The sequence below is a fragment of the Eptatretus burgeri genome, chromosome 11, assembly GCF_056783735.1.
Source record: "Eptatretus burgeri isolate ZD-2024b chromosome 11, Ebu_testis_v1, whole genome shotgun sequence".
Taxonomy (NCBI): domain Eukaryota; kingdom Metazoa; phylum Chordata; class Myxini; order Myxiniformes; family Myxinidae; genus Eptatretus; species Eptatretus burgeri.
In genome coordinates, this window is record NC_140971.1 from 2,438,716 (window position 1) to 2,458,715 (window position 20,000).

At 45.5% G+C, this 20,000-nt stretch overlaps 1 protein-coding gene across 6 annotated transcripts in view; it reads left to right on the forward strand.

Moving 5' to 3' along the window:
• Positions 1–20,000, forward strand: part of LOC147016299 (receptor-type tyrosine-protein phosphatase S-like) — a 118,880-nt gene that overhangs the window by 18,577 nt on the left and 80,303 nt on the right. For all 6 annotated transcript variants that reach the window (XM_085844904.1, XM_085844907.1, XM_085844902.1 and 3 more), the window contains 3 exons: positions 6,640–6,773; positions 14,220–14,387; positions 15,094–15,361. In XM_085844904.1, coding sequence (XP_085701030.1) covers positions 6,640–6,773; positions 14,220–14,387; positions 15,094–15,361 — 570 coding nt within the window. The remainder of the gene's footprint in view (positions 1–6,639; positions 6,774–14,219; positions 14,388–15,093; positions 15,362–20,000) is intronic.

Sequence of the window (20,000 nt, forward strand, 5' to 3'; positions counted from 1 at the left end):
AGAAGTTTTTTTTTATTTTATTAATACCACAGGAGAAAGTTTAAGCCCAAAAATCAAGAGGGGCCTCTATTGGTGGAAAAGCAAAGAAAGAAGATTGAAAAATATAATCAGGTTGTGGGTGCAACAGACGATTGGTCCGTGGAAACACCGACTCAATAGATATCCTGGAGCAACGGCACTACAGAACCGGGAACTCAACCTGCAACACAGAAAGAATCCCCAAAAAGCCACAATTCCCCTCCACCCCCAACCTCACCTCCCGCCCTCTCCCCTAATCCAACAGCCTGCTCCAAGACGTTGAAACAAAAGCAATGTTCCATTAAAGGCTCCTTAAGGACAGGTGGTGGTATTGTCCCATGTAGCTGTGAGCAGCCGACCACCTGAGGTTGTGATTGGATGTTGACATGAGGTTGTGGTTAACTGGCATTAAATAGACTGCAAGCAAGAGTGATGATGGACCAAAACACAGTATGGAATATAAAGTAAGGAATGGCAGAGAGGGATGGAAGTTCAGGAACAGACAGGAAGCTGGAGTTGAAGATAGAGGTTGCTCAACAATCTGTAGCGTTAGGAGATACCAGTATGACACATGGCATGGAATCCTACATTGTACACGGATATGACTGTGAGGTGAAAGATCCTTGGCCAAATTTTCAAAAAGTAATTGCAAAGTTGGAGAGGTTAAGAAATTCGAAAGCTATAACTTTATATGGTGCTGTTGTGAGGATATGGAGCATTGCAAGGCAGGAATTTCCAAGGGTAATACTATGAATGACCACGTGAATTATGGGGGGTGAAGGGCACGTGAGTTCTTACAAGTTCACGTTATAACATTTTGAATATGTCTTTCAATCCAATTCAATGTATTCAATCCTTTTGAATATTCAATGATGTCAGGTCAGGTTCAATCTGTGACCTGCTACAGGTACCATGTAAACCTGTACTAACCTGTTCCATGGTCGGGTTGTCGGCGACTAAACCGTCTCCCCCACCAGGTTTTCTGGTGAGGGGGGTGTTTGGGTATGGACACCCAGCAGGATTAAAAACAAAACCTGTCAAAGGGTAGAGGAGCTCCTTGTGAGCCAACAGCCATCCATATCTAGTGCCCAACTGTGTCTGCAGACGTCCTCCTGCAGTTGGGTTACTTCTTATTAGGAGGTTGGTGGCAGGATTTGCACTCCGGTCACCGTAAAACCATTCATTCCGCAAAACGCAAAAACGCAAAAAAATCTGAAAACCCACTCCGTGGGAGTACCTCCTGTGCAGCTTCCCTTCGCAGGGCAGCTCACTGGATGACGGGATTGGGGCAAAGCCTTCGGGACCCCCAATCTTTGATGATAGGAGGGAAACCATGGGGTAACATCCCTGGGTCAGATTGCGGGGGAGTGTGTCGGAGTGGTGCTGAGGTGTCGTCCACCAGACGGCGGTCTCCTTGGGTTAACTTGAGGCGGTCCCTTCGGGTGGGTGCCTGGAATGTCCTATCCCTAAGAGAGGATGATCACCTGTCTCTGTTATCATCTGAGCTCAAGCGTTTGGACATCGGGATTGCAGCTCTCTCTGAGGTTCGGAGACCGGATTGCGGCGAGATAATGGTGGGTGGTTACACCTACTATTGGTCTGGTCGCCCTGATGGTTACCATACCCAAGTAGTTGCTGTAGCTGTGTCCAATAAGCTGACCCCAATGATAATTGAGGTAACACCGGTCAACGAGCGTATTATGAGATTAAGGATTCGTCACTCCTTAGGTGTCATTTCCCTGGTCTCTGTTTATGCTCCGACTGAGGCGAGTGATCTCGCCGTGAAGGACACATTCTACGCCACACTCGAGTCTGTGGTTGATCAGTGCCCCAGACGAGATACACTTCTAGTCTTGGGGGATTTCAATGAATCGACTGGAACGGATAGGGATGGTTATGAGGTGTGTGTTGGTCCCCATGGGTCAGGAACTATGAACCAGAATAGCACTAAGTTCCTTGACTTTGCAAGAAGTCATGGACTTAGGGCGGCTGGTTCATGGTTTCAGCGCCCACAAGCTCATCGCTGGACTTGGTATTCCAACGCTGGCGGTGTGGCAAAGGAGATTGACCATGTCCTCATTGATGGTCGTTGGAGGATGATCCAGAACTGCAGGGTCTACCGGAGTGCTCAGTTCCTCAATACTGACCACAGGCTTGTTGTAGCAACTCTAAAGCTGCACCTTAAATCCTGGAGAATGGTACCATCCCAGCCTAGGCTGGATGTTGCCAAGCTCAGGGTTGAGAGAGTAGCTGAGGAGTTTGCGAACAGGCTGAGTGGACACTTGGGGGGTCTGGGTGCTTTGGGGGGTCCTGAAGAGTTGTGGAGCGCCTTCAAGACCACCGTCCTTGATGTTGCCGGTGGATGTCTTGGAGCTCACCGCAGGGCAAAGAAGAATTTTGTCTCTCAAGGGACACTGGATACCATTGACCAGAGACGCAGGGCCAGGCTGAATGGCAGAGCTGAGCTGTTCAGGGAGCTGAGGCGTAAAACTGTACGTGCACTGAGGGTGGACAAGGAGGCCTATGTGCGAGGAATCTGTGAGGGGGTAGAGCATCACCTGTGGACAGGTGATTCTCGTCCCGCTTACAGGGGAATTCGCGCATTACGTTCATCCAAGCCCATCCCTCGGAGCACTGCAGTTCGAGCTGAGAGTGGTAGGCTCTTGACAGAGGAGTCTGAAGTGAAGGCCCGCTGGGCCGGTTACTTTGAGCGGTTGTACCAGGCTGATCCCCCAGCTGTCGAGTTGGACGTCAAGGGTGTTACAATCCCTGTTGCCGACCCTCGAATCAACTGTGGTCCACCTTCGCTTGTGGAAATACTGGGTGCGGTGAACCAGTTGAAACGGGGCAAAGCTCCAGAGATCTGTGGCATCCATGCCGAACTTCTCAAGGCTGGTGGAAATGCTGCACTCGTGTCGTTGCATGCAGTTTTGTGCTCTGCCTGGAACACAGGCATCATCCCAACTGACTGGAAGTTGGGCCTTGTTGTCCCTCTCTGGAAAGGGAAGGGTGATCGCCAAGACTGCAACAACTACCGAGGGGTGACGCTGCTCTCAGTGCCGGGCAAGGTCTTTGCTCGGATAATTCTTGATAGGGTTCGCCACCATCTGCTTGAGCACCAGCGTCCAGAGCAGTCAGGCTTTACACCAAAGAGGTCAACGATTGACCGTATCCTTGCCCTTCGTGTCCTCACCGAACGCAGACGAGAGTTTCGGCAGGGGCTGCTTGCAGCCTATGTTGATCTCTGTAAAGCGTTCGATTCAGTGAATCGGGATGTCCTCTGGAGGATTCTTGGTCTTCGTGGGGTGCCACCAAAACTGATCGATCTGATGTCTGAGCGCTACTCTGGTACTGAGAGTGCTGTGAAGTGTGGTGGTACCATCTCTGACTTATTTCCAGTTGTTACTGGAGTTCATCAGGGATGTGTACTTGCCCCCACACTTTTCAGCACTTGTATGGACTGGATTTTAGGGAGGATGTCGGAGAGATCAAGTTGCGGTGCATCGTTTGGGAATGTCAAGATCTCGGACCTTGATTTTGCAGATGATGCAGTCATCTTTGTGGAGACTTTAGACATCCTTTTGGGGGCCCTCGAGGTGCTGAAAGAGGAGTCGGAGCCGCTGGGATTACGGGTTTCTTGGGTCAAAACTAAGATCCAGGCTTTCGGTGACATCTTGGATGCTGCTGTCCTGTCTGTCTGTTTGTGGTGAGGATGTTGAGGTCGTGGAGAGATTCACTTACCTTGGCAGTGATATTCATGTCTCTGCTGGCTGTGAGTCAGAGGTCAATAGACGTCTGGGTCGGTCCTGGGGAGTCATGAATTCACTGGATCATGGGGTGTGGCGCTGCCGGGACCTGTGCGGGAGGACGAAAGTCCGAGTCTTCAGGTTCTTGGTACTTCCAGTCTTGCTCTATGGGTGCGAGACTTGGACTCTGACCAAGGATCTGAGACGGAGACTTAATTCCTTTGGTACCAGGTCTCTTCGGAGAATCCTTGGCTATCGCTGGTCGGATTTTGTGTCCAACGAGCGGTTGCTGATCGAGACTCGGATGAGATTTGTTACCTGCATTGTCCGTGAGCGTCAGTTGCGGCTGTATGGACATGTGGCTCGTTTTCCTGATGCTGATCCTGCTCACCAGATTCTCTCAGCGAGGGAGTCTCATGAGTGGAGGAGGCCAGTGGGCCGACCACGTGCCTCGTGGTTGCAGCAGGTTGACCATCATCTCAAGGAGATGGGGATGGGCCTGGCATCTGCCTGGGGGATGGCCAGACAGAGGCCCCTGGAGTACCGGCGGAAAGTGGACGCAACGACGCGCTGTTCTGGCACATGCTCCCATATCTGGCCTGACCTTTCAATCCTGACAAATCTCATACGCACACTATCTCTCTCCAAAAGGACCATCTGGCAAACCTTCCTCTCTACTTTCTTAACAATCCTCATGAGGAAGTTCAGTCATTCAAACTCCTGGGTCTCACTATCAGCCACGATCTTTCTTGGGCAAACAGCATTTCAAAGTTGGCCTCCAAAGTCAGCCGCCAACTGGGCATCTTCTGTCGTACAAAGTCCTTCCTTGCCACTCCTGAACTCCTATCCACCTACAAGGCCTTCATCCGCAGCTTAATAGAGTACTGCTGTCCCCTCTGGGCTGGTACCCCTGCCTCACATCTTGCTCAGCTTGACGCTGTGGAAACCAAGGTCTTTCAGACCATTGAAATCTACCGTGATGAAGATAAATCTATGGGCCTATCACTTTGCTATTGTCTCTCTGTCTTCTACCACCTCCTTTCTGGTCTTGCACTCTCTGCTCTTTCTGTGATTTGTGCCCCTCTCCCCCCTCCCCCCTTATTTCTGCAGGGCTCCCACGGTCCACCATCAACCACATTCCGACAACTACTTAAATCCAAAATTACTGCTCACCACCACTCATTCAAACCAAGATCTTTCCTACCATCGTTAAACACAGCACCCCAATCCCTCCTCCATTCAAATTTCCAGTTTTCCCTCTTGAGAGTTTCCTTCTGTCTCCATCTTGACCATCCCATGCATCCTCTCTTGTCCCCCATTCCTCCCCACACACATTGTGTGTCAAAGTTTCCCTCGATCTTGGCCTTCAACTCTGCTGTTGATGATGTTTCCCTCCTCTCTCTGCTGTTCCTTTTGTGTTCTGTTTTCCGTGTTTTGTGTCCTGTTTTTATCTGTTACATCCCGCTCCGTTTCGTATATTAGCTCTTCCACGAGCCTCAACTATGTATACAAAGATAACAAATTAAGAAAAACCACCAGTCCTGAACAACGCTGTTTCTGTTTTAATGATTTCACTGGTAGAATAAAATCTTTGACAAAAGAGATTTATTAAAAGTGTGGAAGAATTAAGGATCTTTCATTGTTGCTTGAATTAAAGGTTATTAAGTGAGCCAATTGCACAGCTCCAAGATTAATTGAATCGGGATTTTTAGGACAGGACACACTATTGCAGGTGGGATGAAACAGCATTTCCTTCAGGATAAAGAATGTGTGGAAGATTAATTCCCTTAAATTTGTGGTTGAGGTGGATAACAATCAACGCAGTTCATTTTGGGTTGTTTTTTTTCTTCCATAAACCATCTGATCACCATGTATGTGCCAGCTTATGGAGGAGCACACACATATTATTCTGTGAAGGACAAAGACATGAGAAGATAACATTTTACCCTTACATGAACAGCAACACATTTAGTAGACTAGAACGGAACTCGTAGAAAAATACCATCATTTACTGAACACGCTGCTATTATGGCCCATAAACTCTTATCATGTCACATAGTTTCTTGGCATGGGTTATGAATGTCTTAAATTTAATTGTTCACTTGCATCGGGTCATAGGTCAGATATATGAAGTTTAAGATTTTTCGGATAAGGATTTCGATTTGACCAATTATGGCTGGAATACCACTTTGCCAATGACATCATCGTTATCACCCTATATACCCCATGGGGAGTTTTTGATGTGCCAATTTTAAATTTTTTTCGTTGAACGGTTTCAGAGAAAATGATGTCCAATATTTTTTTCCCTTTAATCCAATATAGCTGCCATACCATGTGACCTATGACATCAGATTTAGCAATAAAATATTTTCCCTGGGGAGTGTTTCTCCTAAGTTTAAAATTTTGCATCGATTGGGCAAGCGGTTGCAGAGACTCATTTTTAAAGGGAAAACATATAGACGTGAACAAACACAAAAACGGAGACAGACAGACAGACACACCGACAGGGGCATTGCCAAAGTCTCACATCTCCTATGGGGCGAGAATAATAATGTGCAAATATGCGTAGTGCAGTGTATGAGATTGGAACCCGTGATTCTAGCATCATGTGACTGCATATAGTTGATAGGCTGCAACAGGTGTTAAGGTAGACAGTTTTTACTTGTATAGAAATATGGATATAATACCGTAGTTCAACATTTGTTGAGAAACAGTAAGTTGAACTACATTATGCATTCCTGATAGTATGTAACCTTGTAATTATAAACTCCCCTTGATATACATCTTGGTTACACATCACCTGTTTTGTTTGGTTACAAATAATACCTTTTTTTACCCTCTCCCTTTATTTATTGTTTTGTTTCTCACCATCCAGATCTCCCAGCCGCCCCCTCTGCTCCTCAAGTAACAGAAACCACTGCAACAAGTGTTACTCTGAGCTGGTCACACCCTGAGTCAATCACCAGCTTCAGTATTGAGTATCGTCTTGGCAACGAACCATTCATCCAGGTACCTAAATCATTGTGGTGTTCAAAAAGTCATATAAATGACAAGTGCCATTGCTGTAAGTGAACATGTGGCATGCAGGAGATATTTGTTTATCACGCTCAGATCTAATTGGCTCACTGTGCACTGTGTGGTCTTTTTCATTTTTTCTCCACTTTACTGTTTTTCTATTTTTTGAGTGAAAGCTGTAGTCTTACTGATCGGTGAAACATGAGAGACAGCCATCCCCTGCTCATAGTATTACTGCTGGTGTTCCTTAGGGTTCTGTACATTGGGTTATACATTGGTCTTGTTCAATATATATATATATATATATATATATATATATATATATATATATATATATATATATATATATATATATATATATATATATATATATATATATATATATATATATATATATATATATATATATTGTTACGGCTGTGGAAATTCGCAATACACCATAAAGGGTCCTCAGGTGAGATATATCGATAAGTTCATGTGTAGTTAGCCCACACCTGTTGTTTAGAGGGAATATGTGTGATTCATCCGGGCTGCGACGCTTTGAGTTAGTCATTTTTCTTTCTCTATTGTTATTTTGGACCATTAAGCCGCCAACAACTCAAACACCACCACCTTTGCCTCTTTACCTCCACAACTCCATCCCGCAAACATCGCTTCACCGCCATTCCCAAACGATGCCCGCCAACCACCAAACCACCACAGCAAACCCCCCACCACCTTCGCCTTTCTCCTTCCACAACCATCGACCCCACCACCAGTCAACACCGAACGTCATACTGTCCGAAGCCGTTCGGTGATTGCTGCCGAACGTGGCAAGCCGCGAGTGCAATGGATGCCTTTACGGGAGAGAAATTCGGATCAGGAAGGCTTCACGCCCCTTTTCCTCCGTCCAATGGGTGAGCATCGGGCGGTATGGCCCCACCTCCAAGCGTGATGAATGTGGATTCTTTACGGGAGAGAAATTTGGATCAGGAAGGCTTCACGCCCCTTTTCCTCCGTTCAATGGGCGAGCGTCGGACGGTATGGCTTCGCCGCCAAGCGTGATGAATGTGGATTCTTTACGGGAGAGGAATTCGGATCAAAAGAGGCTCACGCCCCTTTTTGCCACACCAATGGCTGAACAGAGGGTGGCGTGGCCCCGCCTCCAATCACATTTTGATCCTAAAATCTGCAAACAGGCTCCTCCTCCATCTATAAAAGACACGAGTCTGTGTGGAACTAGAGTTGTAGTGTGGTGTCGTCTCGTCGCTGAGCTCGTCTCGTCGTTGGAATCGAGCCACCTTCGCTCTCACAAGCGACCAAGCCAGCCAGCCATTCCCCTCGCTCGACCCTGAGCATCAACAATTCCCCCCCCCATCCGTGCTGAGATAGTGCCGGTGGCCCCGTTCATTCCCCACCCTAACCGTCGTGCCGACCCAACCGTGCTGGCGCGGAGCACGCCGGAGAGGACTCACCGACCACACCAGGGGCACAGAGTCGGGGCGCAGCTGCGCGGACATTGTGGCTTGCCCGCCATCGCGTCACAAGGACGCGGGTAAGAACTTTTCGGTCTCGTGGACCTGGTCGCTCCTCCAGGTTCCGCGCACATTTGGTCCACGGACCCCGTCTACCTCCCTGCCTATGGGGAGGTCTTTCCTGTTTATTTTGAATGCATGATATGGCGCCGAGTCCTGACAAGTATAATTGTTCAAGTGTTGTAAATAATTATAGTCGGTAGTAGTGCTTTTGCTTGTGTTGCTTTTGCTGCACATTGCATTACTGCCTTACGTGCATGTGTTGTATGTGTGAAATAAAGGTGCTTGCTTGTTGAACTGTTTCCCGTTTCACTTCGTCCTTTCCTTTGTTGAAAGTTCCATCTTGCATCACGTAAGGGATTGGTAGGGGGTTGAAACACCCAATCAGTAATCTGAACCGTCGAGGTCGACGATAACTCCGCTCGGTTATCCCTGCCGCACGGAATGAGCCGCTTAAGCGGTTCGTGTCCGAAGTTGACCTGCGGCGCGGTACGATCGCCCGGTCGACCACTCACGCAGGTACTTAGGTAGGTCGAATTTGGTGAGCAACCCTATCCTGCGCGGGTGGGCAATTGGCACGATCGTGGGGAGGTTAAACCCCCACCCGTGACTGGCTCCTGGCGGTAGTTCCCGGAGGGTCACCACTGAATTGTCCGTTCCGGTGGGCGACATGTCGCGATTTGAGTTACGTTGCCGATCGCATGCCGGACAGGCCGAAATTCCGAACAATATATATATATATATATATATATATATATATATATATATATATATATATATATATATATATATATATATATATATATATATATATATATATATCAATGATCTGTCTGATTGTATTGTTTCACAATTTGCCATTTATACAGAAGACTGTACATATGAAGGAACCTTGTCTCTTCCATCCTGTGTACAGCCTTGTGCTACTCTCAATCAGGATCTAGAGTGTGACGATCTGAGGAAAAGACGAGCTCGTGACTTTCAACCAAAAGACCACTCACTTGTTGGCTGATTAAGATCAAGGTCCAGATCCAGATCACCCCATTTTCCAACGCCGTCTCTGGATTCTTCACTTTTGCAGGAACTCCCTGTTATCTATTTGCCTGGATTGGATATCAACTCAAACCTCAGATGGAAAAACTATATCTGTGGTATCACTAAAAGGGCCTCTCAGCTCATTGGCTGCTTATTTCGTGCTTGGCGATTCTTTCCTCCAGCTACTATTCTCGATCGATATAAGACGACTACACGACCTGTCATGGAGTATTGTTGCCACATTTGGGCTGAAGCTCCGGCCTGTCATCGATCTCTCCTTGACAGAATCCAGCGACATGCTATCAATCTGGTGGGACAGGAGTTGGCATAATCCCTGGAACCTCAGTCCACCGCTCTGTTGCTTCTTTGAGCCTTTTCTTCAGATATTTTCCACGGAATGTGGTCTTATGCCTGGTGTTGGCTTGATGGTTAGGGTGGTGAGCTTGGAATCCTAGGATCTTGAGTTCAAATCCCACTTTCTGTTGAATTAATACCAGGTGGGTTGACTCTGCCTGTCATCCTTCTGAGGTCGACAAAATGAGTGCCAGCTTGCTGGTATCCTGTGTCGGTGTGGAAACCCGTCCAGGATTGTGCCCAATAGCCAAGGAGACTGCTGAGGCAGCACTAATGCTCTACACAGAGTGTGGTCCCAATGGATGGATGAAATGTGCTCTAATGGTCTCTCACCAGTGGTTCCACCTGAGTATACTCTCAGTCGCTCTACACATTTGGCAGTTTCTTCCCATCCACTCACTGTATGTGTCCTGAGGAGTAAATGTATAAGGTACTCTTCTAGTTTCTTTCCTCGTACTTTGCATCCTGTTTCCATCTCAATCCTAACCTACCTCAGTTCAAGAGGATTAGAAATAGATTTCTTATTTTTGTTTAATATCTATACTTTCCTTTATGAAGCCCCCACCTTGAGTGGCCTTTGGCTTTGTGGTGAACAAAATTCCATAAAAAGGGAATTAAAAGCCGTCTTCCTTACCGATCGGTGAAAGCCGTCTTCCTTACCAACCGATGAAAGCTGTCTTCCTTACCAACCGATGAAAGCCGTGTTCTATACAGCTCGGTGTTCCTTACAGATCAGTGAAAGCTGTACAAAGACACTGATTAATGAATGAATCACATTAGCCTCAGACTGGTGTTTCTCTGTTGCCTTGTAAATTCTGCGGTCGATGGAATAGCTACCTGGATCTATTTTTCTTTCTTTGGCAAGAGCGGTTTGAAAGAAAATCGATTTTGAAAAAGAGTCCTTTTTTTAATTTCCTGCAGTCAACTCTCCAGATAGTTCCACTTGTTTAAAGAGCTTGAAATGCAATTCACAAGGCTTAGCCTGCAATCAACAATTGATAAGGATCTTTGGACGCTGGAAGAGGACATTTGACCCATCTCACATGTCATCTGGATACTATCATAGTCGATACATTTTGCCAAGGCTTGTGTGTAGTTAGTCTTGCCTCGTAGTTACTTGTATTGTAATTTTGTGGACCCCAATTGTACAGGGCCTGAAAGCCACTTTTTTCCTCCGCAGTGAAGCATTCCTTCTTAAACTCTCAATATCCAGGTTTATAGTGCAGGACTTACAATAATTAATTCATCATTACCCTCGCCGAAGGAGAGGGTATTGCGCTTGGGTCTGTCTGTTTGTTTGTCTGCACAGAACTTTCGTGTTTTTCTCCGCAACAGCTTGTCAGATTGAGACGAAATTTTCACCATAGCTGCGACTACTCATGTAGAATGATTTAATCATAATTCTGACGTCATAGTTCATGTGCTGTCGCAGCCATGTTGGAAAAACGGAAAAACTTTGGACCTCTGTATCTCCGAAAGCGCATCAAGGAAAAAATGGAAACCTGGCACATAGCAAGTATTCCTCATGGGGAATAAGTGTGATTTCTTAACGTCATAAGTGCCTCCGTTATGACATCATAATTGCATATATAGAACGCTGCATCTGATCAGTATGAAAATTTTATAGTGTCATCGAGGGATAAAATGGCCCACAGAAAAACAAATTGGTCATAAGGCACGTGATTCGGCCGCCATATTGTGTTGAAGAAAAACCTTCCAAAATCTTCTCTGAAGTGGCTGAAGAGATTGAAGCGAAATGTTACACGTATTACTGACTATCCATGAGGAACAAAAGGTTCACACATATGACATCATAGGTCACATGGTTTGGCAGCCATATTGCATTTACCCTAAAATCTATTAAAAAAAATATTTTTCTCCAGAACGGCTGGAAAGTTTGAGGGGAAACTTCACACAAATGTTCCCCAAGCCTTGAGCTTCAAGTTTGTTTCGGAATAATTGATGTCACATGGTTTGGCAGCCGTATTGGATTGAAGAAAAATGTGAAATAATGTTTTCCCTGGAACCGCTTAATCAATCGACATGAAACTACACAGTTATGATCTAGTATCGAAATGGAAATACATGTTTTACGTTTCAATTTGATCGGAGACATGGTCTGGCAGCCAGAATTTTTTTTTTCTCCAATAAGGCTCACTTGGTTGTGCCTGAATGGGCTTGAAGGTAGAGGAGCAGCAGCTGAAACCCGAATCCTATCCAGGTTCCTCCTGATGACTTCATCTTTGCTTTTTGCTCGTTCAGGTTCCTTCTGATGACTCCAATGCAGGAATGTACCTATTTGATCTTCCATTTGATTTGAATGGAATTTATTTTAATCCCATTCTCAATTCAATTGAATAATCATGGAGGACGTCATGGGTCAGGGTCAGGTGTCCGATCAAAGTGTGATTGCATCAAAGCGGTTAGTCTTGGTACCTGGTCATCTCTGCCAGCAGTTAGAAAGTGGTAGTTCTAATTATGTCTGTTATTAATTACATAACGCACCAGTACACAAACGCCACGAAATACACCACCCATAACAAGTCTTGGCGATGGTCTGCAATCTTTGCTCTTTTTCTTGTTGTATCTGTATAAGCTCGATCATTCTCCTTGCACTGATGAATTCGTTGTCAATTCCTCTGGGACATCTTGTGTAGCATTGTGAAGTCCCCCGTACAAGAGGCTTTGACTGTAGCACGCAATTATATAATCGTCCTATAATGGTTTGTCGACACTTTCTTCTTGATGAAGTCGTTAGATCTGGACTACGCAGTACCAACGGTAGAGGAACTGGTGATGTTGGTGATCCGCCTCCAATCCATCATTGAGGGACCGTTTCATTGAGATAGACCCGAAGATGTAACGGGGAATGCGCAGGTGCACCATCTTGTGAAAACCGGACATTTTCAGCTGTTCCTACAGTAACAATTGTGGTACCAGCGAGTTCCTTCATAATTATATGCTTGTAAGCTACGCCATTTACCGGTCTATAAAAAAATAGGAACCAAATAAATATTGTGATGACATGGGCAGGAATTACTTCAAGTGTGGAGGATGATGCTCCAATTCCAATGTGGAATGTGGATTGATAATGCTCCAATTCCAATGTGCAATGTGGATTGATGATACTCCAATTCCGATGTGGATTGTGGATTGATGATGCTCCAATTCTGATGTGGAATGTGGATTGATGATTGTCTAGTTTCGATGTGGAATGTGGATTGATGATGCTCCCATTTGGATGTAGAATGTGGAAGTGATGCTCCAATTCCAATGTGGAATGTGGATTGATACTCCAATTCCGATGTGGAATGTGGATTGATGATGCTCCAATTCCGATGTGGAATGTGGATTGATGATGCTCCAATTCCAATGGGGAATGTGGATTGATGATGCTCCAATTCCAATGGGGAATGTGGATTGATGATGCTCCAATTCGGATGTGGAATGTGGATGTGATGCTCCAATTCCAATGTGGAATGTGGATTGATTCTCCAATTCCAATGTGGAATGTGGATTGATGATGCTCCAATTCCGATGTGGAATGTGGATTGATGATGCTCCAATTCCTTTGTGGAATGCGGATTGATGATGCTCCAATTCCGATGTGGAATGTGGATTGATGATGCTCCAATTCTGATGTGGATTGACACTCCAATTCCGATGTGGAATGTGGGTTGATGATACTCCAATTCCGATGTGGAATGTGGATTGATGATGCTCCAATTCTGATGTGGATTGATACTCCAATTCCAATGTGGAATGTGGATTGATACTCCAATTCCAATGTGGAATGTGGATTGATTATGCTCCAATTCCGATGTGGAATCTGGGTTGATGATGCTCCAATTCCGATGTGGAATGTGGATTGATACTCCAATTCCTAATGTGGAATGTGGATTGATGATGCTCCAATTCTGATGTGGATTGACACTCCAATTCCGATATAGAATGTGGGTTGATGATGCTCCAATTCTGATGTGGAATGTGGATTTGATGCTCCTATTCCAATGTGGAATGTGGATTGATGATGCTCCAATTCCATTGTGGAATGTGGATTGATGATGCTCCAATTTCTGCAAACCATGACAAGGGAGGGAGGGAGGAGGGGAAATGGGAAGGAGGGACATGCGAGGGGTAAGGCGCCTTGAAGGCAACCCTGTACATTGTACATTTCGATTGTCTCATCTTACATAAGTGGCTAAACATGGAGACAGAGCACATACCTGCACATGTACAGCTTGTGGTGTTCTGAAGCAAATTAATTTGACTCGTGTTCTCGGGATCATTTTAATGTTCATAAAATGTTCAATGACTGCTGGTTTTTGTACACTGAAAGCTCAAGTCATTAAAAAGGGTTTTTGTAAAATAATTAAGTATAAACAGGATGACACCGAGTAGCCTTCATGTATACTGTGTGAGTGCTACTGCATGTGGATTTGAATATTAATGGGTGATAATTGTTCATGCTCAGGTTGTACTGTAACATTGTGTCAGGTTGGTTTGTTGGAGTCCACCTCTTCATTTTTCTTCCCAGCTGGAGCCAGTCCCAACAAGTCGATACACGATCGGGGGACTGTCCCCCTCTTCCTTTTACCAGTTCAGAGTGAGAGCAAGGAGTGCTGTTGGTTTGGGACCGCCAAGCCGCAGTGTGAATGCTCATACAGGTGAGAGAGCGTTTGCCTCTCCACCAAGACATTTGAAGGTGAATCTCATTCCGTATCACCTCCTTATTTTCCTTTACCTCCTACTACATGAAAACGTCATTCAATTGCTTCTCTTTGTCATATTGTGCCCTCTGATGACGTTGCACCACTCATGTCCTGCACCCAGTTATTTGTTTCAGCTTCCACTCGCAGCTCTTTATTCACCTTCCTTTTCACCACATTTATACACTAGAAGCACCCGCTCCCTATGGGACCGGCCAGGGAGATTATTTTATTATCCTGATTCAAAACACCTTATTGCACTGGAAAACGTGGGGACAGGAATACTGCACATGCTGGAAAGGGTGGGGACTTGTAATTGCACTAATTGGGGTCATGCTGATCCAATGTAGCAAGTCTAGATATAATCGGGCCAGAAGTGTAGGGGGAAGAGGAGTGCTACACACACACACACACACACACACACACACACACACACACACACACACACACACACACACACACACACACACACACACACACACACACACACACACACACACACACACACGCACGCGCCACACACACCGGTCCGTGAGTTGTAGTAAGGCTACAGTATGTGCCTTTACCATCGTTCACACAACCTGTTTTGCATTGTTCTGTCTCACTTCTCACAGCCTTACTCCCTCTCCCCCTTCATATTTTTCTCTTCCTCCATGACTTGCTCCTTTCTTTTGTTCTCTCTTCCCTGCTTCGAAATTTTAGGCCCAAATGCTAACAGCAGGTAAAGCCTTGGTCAGCTGGCAAGCGCCTGCAGACCCTGCCGGTCACCTAGTCGGATATAAAGTCTACTGGACAGATGATGCAGATCTCCCGATTTCGTCATGGGAGAAACAGGATGTTTCAGTTGCTCTGATGACCACCTTGTCGTCCCTTTCCACGACACACTCGTACGTCGTTCGAGTGAGAGCTGTTACCTCGGAAGGGGATGGCTTGATCTCCTCTCCCATTCAATTGGAAGGACCTTTGGGAGGTGAGTGTTGTAGGTGAGGTGAGCAAGTGTTTGTTGATCCAATCGGTGATGTCATTTAGTGTGCATTGTTGGTAATGTACAAAAAAGGTGATGGCAACACAATTGTATTCTTTCATTGTTTTCCTCGGTAGGTGTTTCTGGCGTGTTCACATTAACATGAACATTTTCCCCATGTATGTGCGGGAGGAACCCCAACGGTCATCTTGCAAATGCCTGTTTTTATGCAAATTGATCAGCCTCTGTTGTTGATCATGAAGGATAGATTTAAAGAGAAGACGTTTGTGACTCGTGGTGGTGGTTCTGCTTTTGCACCTAAATCTGTTCCAATTTATTGTGAATGTTCATTGCTGAGAAGAACAGTGATGTTAAGGTCATATGTGAAGCATGTAGCATGGTTTGAGGCAAACCTGGCAAAAGCAAACATGCCAACATTGTAAAGATGAAAAAAGGCCCTTGTGGAGGGACTTGCGTCAGCACCGGAGATGCTCTTGTCTCCGGAAGATATTTAGGCCTAATCTTTGAAACCTTAACGCCGTGATGGTGCATTCCGAGCGCGGTTTTGGTCACCTCACGTAATCCGCTTAATTTATAACCTCATCGAAGCACGAATCAACAAGAGTGTCATCTCGCCTCGCTTAACAACCTAAACCTCATTGTCAATGGAGCCTCAACATTGCAGTCACCTTGCTAACCTCCTGATCCCTCACAGACTGCCGTCATTTCCTCGGTCTTCATCACGCTACGCGCGAAGCAAAGATCAAAGTGGAGCAATTGGTTCACTTTGTCTGACTCTCTCTCTCTTCAGATGTCAATCTATGATCAAGGAACTACTTGATTTCAATTTAATTTTATATCTTGCAAACTGTAGGAAATGAATCAGAACAAGAATCATGACATGAACCTGCAGTTTAGCAGTACTTTTGCTCTGAATTTGGTAAATTGTACGGAGGCTTGCACCGAGTACGCATGTGCACAGAAGAGTAAGGTAATTGTTCTACTCTGTCTGGCAGTGAAACAAAATAGACAAGAAAAAGAGCAATCAGAGATTGCAGACCCTTGCCAGGACTTCTTTTGAGTGGTGTATTTTCATCGGTTTTAGGGTATATCCAATATGGCTGCCAAACCATGTGATCTGTGATGTCATATGTGTGACCCCTTTTGTTCCTCATGGATATGTGGTCATATGTGTAAAGTTTTGCTGCGGTGCATCGTTTGGGAATGTCAAGATCTCTTACCTTGATTTCGCAGATGATGCAGTCATCTTTGCAGAGACTGGATATCCTTTTGGGGACCCTCGAGGTACTGAATGAGGTGTTGGAGCCGCTGGGATTACGGGTTTCCTGGGTCAAAACTAAGATCCAGGCTTTCAATGACATCTTGGATGCTGCTATCCTGTCTTTACCTCTTTGTGGTGAGGATATTGAGGTCATGGAGAGATTCACTTACCATGGCAGTGATATTCGTGTCCCTGCTGGCTGTGAGGCAGAGGTCAATAAACATCTGGGTCCGGCCTGTGGAGTCATGGATTCACTGGATCATGGGGTGTGGTGCTGTGGTTACCTGTACAGGAGGACGAAAATCCGAGTCTTCAGGTGCTTGGTGCTTCCAGTCTTGCTCTATGAATGTGAAACTTAGACTCACCCGGGATCTGAGTGGGAGACTTCATTCCTTTGGTTCGAGGTCTCTTCGGAGAATCCTGGTCAGACTTTGTGTCCAATGAGCGGCTTCTGAGAGAGACTCAAATGAGATTTGTTACCAGCATAGTCCGTGAGCGTCAGCTGCAGCTGTGTGGACATGTGGCTCGTTTTACTGACGCTGATCCTGCTCACCAGATTCTCTCAGTGAGGAAGCCTCATGAGTGGAGGAGGCTAATGGGCCGACCACGTTCCTCGTGGTTGCATCAGGTTGATCAGCATCTCAAGGAGATTGGGATTGGCCAGGCATCTGCCTAGGGGATGGCCAGACGGAGGCCCCTGGAGTACCGGCAGAAAGTGGATGCACCAACGCGCTGCTCTTGCGCATGCTCCTCCAGCTGACCTGACCTTCGTCCCGATCTGTTCAGTCATTTCAGAGATTTTTGAAGGCTTAAAAAAAGCAAAAAAAACCCTAATATGGCTGCTGAATCATGTAACCGATGATGTCATCTTTTCTTTTTGTGTGGACCATTTTATCCCTTGATGACTCAAAAATTTTCACACTGATTGTATGTGGCGTTCCACATATGCAATTATGACATCATAACGAAGGTACCTATGATGTCATTAAAAATGGTACGCTTATTCGGTTATTCCCCATGAGGAATACTTGCCGTGTGTCAAGTTTCAATTTTTTCCTTGGTACGGTTTCTGAGCAACAGAGGTCAAAAGTTTTTTTTTGTTTGTTTTTTTCCGGTTTTCCAACATGGCTGCCACAGCACATGCCCTATGACGTTATTATTATTAAAGCATTCTACATAAGTCGTTGCACCAACTTTCGTCTCAACCCGACAAGCGGTTGCAGAGAAATACACGAACGTTCTGTGCGGACAAACAAACAAACAAATGGACCCAAATGCAATACCCTCTCCTTTGGCAAGGGTAAAAATAATTCCCAGCAGGAAACTTACTGTTTTTAGGGACTTCATAAAGGACACAAACAACAGACACGGATAACTAATGTAACCTGTTAAATAAGGTGGTGTATAAGGCATTAACAGCGCTAAACTTCCAAAAAAGTTTTTTCCCCACAACTTTTAAAATCTTTATTTTATTTCAATTCAATTATATACTTGAACACTGGATAACACAAATCACCGACTTGGCACTTATCCTCCAGTTTTGCAGGACTTGGACAAAATATTACACCATTTTATGCCATCTCAACCAATCAAATTTTCCGCTCGCACTCTCAGCGTTGGGGAATTTCAGCATTGGGAAAGATGTTCTCTGAACTCCCTTGTTGATTTGAGGTTATTTCTCCAAAATGTCTGGCCGGCCATCCGTCCGTACATCATTGACATTTGACGAAACCATCTTCTCCTCACAAACTACCTGACCGATTATGGACTAAATTTGGTATGATGCATCAGGGCAACAAGGTCTCGTGGGGTTGTGTTCCCCATCTGGATGCACCCCCTATAAAGAGGGGGAGGGTGTTTTTCCTTAAATATTGTTATTTTATTCAAAAATCTTCTTCTCAGAAACCGCCAGACAGATCCAGACCAAACTCGCCACAAGGCATCAGGACTATGCCCTCACCTTTTAGTTTGTTTTTTTGAATACTATGTCAAGGCTTGTGTAAGAGCTACGACACAGAAACATATAATGGCAGGAGACAAGAGGGGCGGGAGAGGGAAGCATAAAAATAGTGGGGAACAGAGGCGATAGGAGATCTGTGGAACAGAAAGGGATGGGACAGGGTACATGGGGGAAAAAAGATGGTACTACAGGAACTTTCAGGAAGGAAAGCAGGGAATTTGAAGGAGGTGGGTTTGGTGTGGAATAACGGGGGTAGAAAAGATTGTGGTTTTGGATGGGGGAAGATAATAGATGGTGGTGAACAGCTGTTTTGAATATCTGGAATGAAGAGTAGGTTTGAAGAGAGTGTCTGAGTTTGTTCCAGAGGTGGGAAAAAATAGGAATGAAAGAGTGAAGGTGAGCAGTGACCTAAATAACCAAGTTATGCTCCTCATGGCCATATGTTCCACCCCCCCCCTCCGGAAAGGGAGCCACAGGCCCCCTCACCGAATCCCTCATTTTCACAAAAAATATCTTCTTCTCTGCAACTACCTCAGTGATACAGACCAAATTTAATTCGACACATCAAGACAGTAAGGTCTCATGGGATTGTGCTGCCCATCTGGATCTGCCCATTTGAAGGAGGTGAAAGGGGGGTTTTGCCTTAAATAATGGTATTTCATTCAATAATCTTCTTCTCAGAAACCAACAACTGGATCCAGACGAAACTGGCCACTGGCCATGCGGCATCGTTACCATGTCCCAACCTTAAGTTGTGCTCCCCATGGCCATATCTCCCCTGGAAAGGGGGCCACAGCCACACTCCCTTAATCCCTCATATTAACTAAAACATTTTCCTCACAAGCGACATGACCGACATGGACAAAATTTGGTATGATACATCAGAACGGTAAGGTCTCACGGGTTGTGCGCTCCATCTGGATGGGCCCCTGAAAGAAGCTGAAAAGGGGGGTTTCACCTCAAATTCAGGTAATTTATTTTTTCAATCTTCTCAGAAACCGACAGCCAGACACACCAAACTCTTCGTCAAACATAAGGACCATTTCGTTAACTTAAGTTGTGCTCCCCATGACCGTACTGCTTCAGCAAAGGGGGCCATGGTCCCTTCTCCTTAATCCCTCATTTTCACCCCATCTGTTGGGGAAGTAACCATCAGTCCCCCACGGGGCTTATTTTTTTTTGTTAACTGACAAGTGGACAATGATATTGCAATCAATGTAGCGGTACATGTTATTTTGCTGTTCAAAATCTGAGTTGTGCCACCCAAACAAGGGCGGTTAGCATGAATGCACAGACCATTTGGGGAAATGTTAATTGGGATACGCAGAGAACACAAAGGATGTACTTGGACCTTAAAGAGCAGGTTGCAGGTCACCAAACATGTTCTGAAAATTTATCAATAT